General features: G+C 35.9%; 1 protein-coding gene across 1 annotated transcript; it reads left to right on the forward strand.

Annotated features, from left to right (window-relative positions):
- Positions 1 to 13: 13 nt before the first annotated feature.
- LOC107714269 (lethal(3)malignant brain tumor-like protein 1) lies at positions 14 to 2,241 on the forward strand. Its single transcript, XM_016520082.1, has 3 exons — positions 14 to 216; positions 524 to 586; positions 1,287 to 2,241. Exons 1-3 carry the CDS (start codon positions 61 to 63, stop codon positions 1,419 to 1,421), a joined length of 354 nt encoding a protein of 117 aa, XP_016375568.1. The 5' UTR covers positions 14 to 60; the 3' UTR covers positions 1,422 to 2,241.
- Positions 2,242 to 6,528: the final 4,287 nt, after the last annotated feature.

Here is a 6,528-nt window from a genome sequence, read left to right on the forward strand (position 1 = left end):
TGTTTGTGTGTGTGTGTGTGTGTGTGTGTGTGAGTGTGTGTGTGTGTGTGTGTTTCAGACATGATATCGGAGGGAATGTACTCGTCTCTCTTCATGACAGCGTTTACAGCAAACTCGGACCGAACTCTGTCTCTCTGCTGGGAGCAGCACTGTAAGTTACTGCCTGGCGTCGCAGGAATTCATGCAGGTCAAGTATCTACCTGGACTATAGAGGAGGTAATCACTTCATGCAATTCCTTTGTGTAAAACAAATAAATCAATGAATTTTAGAATAAAAGACAACATCCACTCACATAGGATAACACACATACAGGCCATTATTTGCACATGTACTATATTATTATATAATCACTTACATGTTTCTAACACTTTTTTTTTTAATAAAAAAAAAGAAAGAAAAATGAATCGAATAATGCAATACAGCTGCACAGTTCTGAACATCTGGGTTATAAAATAATCTACAGACACAGCAAGCAAACAGCAGTCAGTATGATGCTAATGTATATCTCTGCTTTATCTGCAGGTCTTTGGATTTGTCAATAATCTTATTGGTTGTGAGGAGCAGGCCCGAATTTTCAAAGATGAAGTGAGTAATTAGCTTCATTAAATTTCACTTAACAATGGTACTTGTTGAAGAAAGCATCATTAGTATTAATGTGTAAAATAGGGATTTAATAGTTAGTCATAATTAAGCTTTAACTAATAGTTTGAGTTCTGTATATGAAGGCGCAATCACATTTAACTTTGTGCAGTAAATGTCTGGGGATGAAATGCAGGCGTCTCAACAGAAAGCTGCAGGATCAGGTGCTTATATATATATATACTCTTGATTATGCTTGGTTCTCAATTAAAAAAAAATATATAATTAAATAAAAGCTCCAGTAGAGTGGTGGTGTGTTTTGCATGGGTACACACCACTAACATGTTCTTTAAATAACTTTATACAGTGGGTATCGAAAAGAATCAGGCCCCTTTAAAAGATGCTGTTATAACTTTGACTTGGATGTTATAAGTTGCACTGAGTAAATACAGCTGGATAAAACAAAAACTGTGTCCGTCTTCATTTCAGGCTGCAAAGCAACAAAATCTGATTATACCCACTGTATATGACATTTCGGGCATTTGCAGAAACAAAAAGCCAAGTATATAGTATGAACTTAAATTTGTGAATGAAATCTCAGTCTCAAGAGAGATAGTACAGCAGCATATCATTGAGTGAAGTTAGAGCAGCGAAGGCTTGTCACATCTCGTGTAGCTCATCGATACAGCATGGCTTTTCTCTGCAGATGATTGATGGAGAGGCGTTCCTCCTTCTGACTCAAAATGATATTGTGAAGATCATGAATATAAAGTTAGGACCAGCGCTGAAGATTCACAACGCCATCTTAATGTTGAAAAGCACAGATGAAGGCCTGAAGTGAGCAGCTCATCCTCAGACTCCTCGTGCCGCACCGTCCATTCAGAATCTGCCATCGATCCCATGTTTGGTGTTTACCGTCTGAACCCACCAGAGAGAGAGAGAAGTCCAGGAAATATCAATGACAGAGCAGCCCAGCTGAGCTTCGACCTTGCTTTATTTCAAAAGCGAAATGGCACGTTCTGATAAAGAACAACTTGATCTGAAAGCACGTTTTTTGTATCTGGAGGGCTAACTGAAATCTACATTAGTCCTCAGCATGTAGTGGTGAAATCGGTGCGCAGAAATATCAGGGCAGATTTCAGTCGATTGGTGCTAGCTACTGTGCCCTTTATTCAATCCCTGATGATTTTATGCACTTTACATGAAGAGCCTCTGTCCTTTAGACAGTCCGCTTTCTGAGCCAACTCTGACGATTGCTTGGGGACCATTAACAATATCTGCCCTCAAACAAAGTGCTGACATTGTGGTGTTGAATGAGATTATAGTTTTAAATGAGCTATTTTACCGAGATAGTTTGGATCGTCATATCAGTGTTGTTATTTTTCAGTTGTATGAATGGAAACCCAGAGGGGTAAATAGTAGTAAGTTAAGCGAGGTCAGGTGTTTAGGTGATCTATGTGTCTCTCTCTGATGGGAAAATTTTAATAATGTACAGTTGAGTAACTGTGTCGTTCAGTTCATCAACATGAATAAATGTTTAAGTACTGTAGTCTGGCTTCTGCTTGTGTTTAGTGGAGTTCGACAAACCCCTGAATATGTAAACTTGTGTAAAGAGAGAGCTTGATGAGGATTTCTAAGCGACTAGATTCACAATTTTCATCTGGCATAAAAACTAATAAATAAATACTGAGATAGCAACAGCATAACAATGCCCTGGCAACAACACTTTAGGTGTGTTTCCCAAAAGCATCTTTAGCAAACTATGATCGCAAGTCACATTGTTTCCATCAATTCTGTGTTTCCTGAAAGCTAGATCTAATGAACGATTGGCAAACAGCTTCACAAAGTTGTGTGGTTGGAGCTACAGCTCTCGGTCAGTGGTACTAAGTTTCTTGTTAGTATACAGTGCTCATCAGATTACAACAATTTACTTGTAATTCGATTAATTTATCTTATAATCAGATTACAGTTACTTTTTATGGATTACATTATTACAAATTATTCACTCAATGGCAGTGCATTATTCATAATTTATTGATTCTCCCCAATTCTTTTTTCTTTTATAAATGTTCCTTTCTAAAAAAATCTACTGTGTCTCATAATGTTTAGCTTTGATTTTGTACAATATAGAATGGCTGTGTAAATGTCATGTAAAGTAATTTGTGATCCCTGCTTCTGAATTTGGGGACAAAAGCACCTCTCAGTCAATTATACCAGGTATGAGATGATTAATTATGTTACGTTAAGTTACTAAACACTGCAATGTATAATTGACAAAAACATTCAAAGCCTGGAAGACTTTGACCATGCCATTGCTGTTTTCATGATTATTAATGTTTGTTGGTGAGATGCAGGGATTCATAAACTATTTTGTCAGTCAAACCCCTTTTGACCTAAAATATTTACACAAAGTCCCAGAGATTTAAAGTTAATATTTCAACCATTTAACAACACATGTGCTTGTTCACAGTTCCCTGATGTCGTTTAATGGTCACATTGACATGCAAATAAATATAAAATATTTCAAATGTTAAAATTTAGTTTATTCATTTTAATTTAAAATTTGTATGGTTTAGTTAAGAGATTTTCATCAACTCATAATAAACCCCCTGCAGTTCTTTCATTTACCCCACTTTAAGAAACGAGATCCGACTGCAGTGTTTTCATTAGAGCTGCCCGATTAATCGTTTAAAGATCGCGATCTCGACTCAAACACCCACGCAATCTTATTCCTGAATGACAGTGATTCAGCTAAGTCTATTACGACTGTTTCACAACGCGAGCGTCAGTGGAGCGTACCTACTGATCTGCTATTTAAGCTTCTTCTTCTTATTATTCTTATGAGACTAACATTTCTAAACGCTACTCCTGCTAGAGCTTTCAAGCTAGAACCGCCATCTGACTCGGGTTGCTATATCTTTTCAGACTGATCCGACTTATAGTTTTCACTAATCATGTTAGAAATATGCTAGCAACTTGCTAATCATGTTAGCAACATGCTAGTTACTTGCTAATCATGCTAGCAACATGCTAGTTACTTGCTAATAATGCTAACAACATGCTAGTTACTTGTTAATCATGCTAGAAACATGCTAGTGACATGCTAGTAACTTGCTAATCATGCTAGAAACATGCTAGTCACTTGCTAATCATGCTAGCAACATGCTAGTAACATGCTAATCATGTTATAAACATGCTAGCGACATGCTAGTGACTTGCTAATAATGTTAGCAACATGCTAGTAACATGCTAATCATGCTAGCAACATGATAGTAACATACTAATCATGCTAGAAACATGCTAGCGACATGCTAGTAACTTGCTAATCATAGCGACATGGTAGTCACTTTGCTAATCATGCTAGCAACATGCTAATCATGCTAGAAACGTGCGAGCGACATGCTAGTCACTTGCTAATCATGCTAGTAACATGCTTATCATGGTAGAAACAGGCTAGTCACATTTGCTAATCATGCTAACAACATGCTAGTCACTTGTTAATCATGCTAATAACATGCCAGTCACTTGCTAATAATGCTAACAACATGCTAGTTATTTGTTAATCATGCCAGCAACATGCTAGTAACAGGCTAATCATGCTAAAACATGCTAATCATGCTAAAAACATGCGAATCATGCTAGAAACATGTTATCAACATCTATCTAATCTATCAAAATTTTCAAACTTCAGGCTTTTGCAGCTGCTTTAATCTTTCATGCTAGGCTTTCTCAAGCCAACCCAAAGTTTGTCTTGACAGACTTTTTTATCTAGTTTATGCTGTTGCTGATCCAGAAAGAGCAACACAAACAGTCTTTTCAATCACACATCATTATTTCTGTGTTACAGACATTAAATAACATTTAAAGTACTGGGATAAAAGTTTATAGTTTGGGTATAAACACTTATTCTCTACAGTAGCGATCAAAATGAAAGTATCTTAACACATGTATGTATTGTAACGCTTATCCTCTTCCGCCAGGAGGTGGCGACAACTGCCCGTTTAAAAAAATATTTGTCATTGAATCATTCTTTCAGGAGATTCCAATTGTGAAACAGGTCTTTATGAATTGAGACATTAGCTATTTTTCCATCCAAAGATTTGAATTAAACTTATGTGCAAAACCTGAATATCGCATAAAACATATGCGAATAAAGCGTTTCCATCCAATGAGTCAAAGAGAACAAAATCGTCACTTCCTGTTAAACTGTGGCACTAAATATCACTAAGAATATAGGAGAAGCCACTGAATATAATAATGTTCATATATGATATAAATTACTTGCACCTCGGAGCGAGCAGAAGTAACACAATAAATGCTGTCAATGCTTTCGGAGGTGGATGCTGCTGTTTGGGAACGCAGTCATGTAAGACAGTAATTATACAGAAATACTTTGATGACAGACTTTGATCAGGCATTTCAGAACGACCATAACAACATATAGATGCTGTGAACGAGATCGGTCCGCTGCTACTCAAGCTATCCCGTCTCATAGCGCAAAGTCACGTGACTTTTTCAATGCGCATGGTGGAATTTATTCGGTAAATGTGTTTCCATCGTAGTTTATGCGCATTTTTTCTTATTGGATAAAAAGTTTATCCTACTCAAATGTGCGCATAAGTTTTTTTATGCGCATTTTAGAATTTATGCGCATCTTGGCCTCAAGCTATCCCGTCTCATAGCGCAAAGTCACGTGACTTTTTCAATGCGCATGGTGGAATTTATTCGGTAAATGTGTTTCCATCGTAGTTTATGCGCATTTTTTCTTATTGGATAAAAAGTTTATCCTACTCAAATGTGCGCATAAGTTTTTTTATGCGCATTTTTGAGAATGTATGCGCATCTTGGCATTTCCATCCAGCGTTTTTTTATGCGATATTCCAAAATGCGCATAAAAATAGGTGGATGGAAACGCAGCTACTGACTCCTTCATTGGTTTTTATTTATTTATTTTTTTAATTTTGTTAAGATGAATATATATATTTTAAAAAGACGTAAGCAATGAACATTTTGTCAGAACCACTAGTAAATTGTTATTTTGTTTAGTTTTCTAATCTTTTTTTCTTCAGAATCGTGAGAGAATCGTGATCTCCAATTTATATATATAAAAATCATGATTCTCAATTTATCCAGAATCATGCAGTTCTAGTTTACATGTTGTTTATTGCTGCATATAATTCATTAAAATAGAAGTTTAATTTCATAAAGTACAAGTTGATTTAAAAATGCACCTACAAAGTTTAATTTCACAAAGTAGGCTACAAGTTGATTTCAAAATGCACCTACATTTTTTGCGTTTTGTGTTTTTCAGTTGAATAAAAGACTATTTTTCCTATATATTTCATCATTGAGGATTTCTTTAAAAACGTCTAAAAATCTCGTCTCGTCTCGTTCTCGTGAACCCAGTCTCGTGGGATAAGTGTCTCGTCACACCCCTAGTATTTAGTATAGTTTCTAGTTAGTGTGACAAATGCACTATATAATGTTCATGGAAAAATAAACGAGCTAACATGCAGTATATTATCGATCCATCTCTCTCTGTATATATTTTAGCGTGTCAAGTGCGGTTTTGACAGTGTCACCTAGTACAGTTTTTTACGATTGCTTAAGCACAATTTTGAAAACAGGGCCCGGTTTGTCAAAACACTACACACAATTAACACAACCCTACACCAAAGTAGCACAACACTTCAGATCATTTGCAAAATGGAACACTTGTCAAAACTATACACAACTTTGTAAAAACAATATTTTGTTACCATGCGAAACACACATTTCATATGACTTTAATCTTTTTGAACCAGTTACACACCGCTGTTGCTAACTTAAAACACTTTTAGCAAGTCTAATTCTCAGAGATTAGAGTACCATAACAACAACCATAAAAAATAATCTGAAAAAACTTGACAATATTGTACAGAAAATACTACAGTAAACATACTATACAT

The sequence above is a fragment of the Sinocyclocheilus rhinocerous genome, unplaced genomic scaffold (genome assembly GCF_001515625.1).
Source record: "Sinocyclocheilus rhinocerous isolate Xijiao unplaced genomic scaffold, SAMN03320098_v1.1 scaffold1290, whole genome shotgun sequence".
In the NCBI taxonomy this organism is placed as follows: Eukaryota; Metazoa; Chordata; class Actinopteri; order Cypriniformes; family Cyprinidae; genus Sinocyclocheilus; species Sinocyclocheilus rhinocerous.

Excerpts from the sequence above, each read along its gene's own strand:
- LOC107714269 (XM_016520082.1), top strand. The coding sequence starts at position 61 with ATGATATCGGAGGGAATGTACTCGTCTCTCTTCATGACAGCGTTTACA. Across the intron at positions 217-523 it reads CTACCTGGACTATAGAGGAG|GTCTTTGGATTTGTCAATAA; the intron begins GTAATCACTTCA and ends CTTTATCTGCAG. Across the intron at positions 587-1,286 it reads CCCGAATTTTCAAAGATGAA|ATGATTGATGGAGAGGCGTT; the intron begins GTGAGTAATTAG and ends TTTTCTCTGCAG.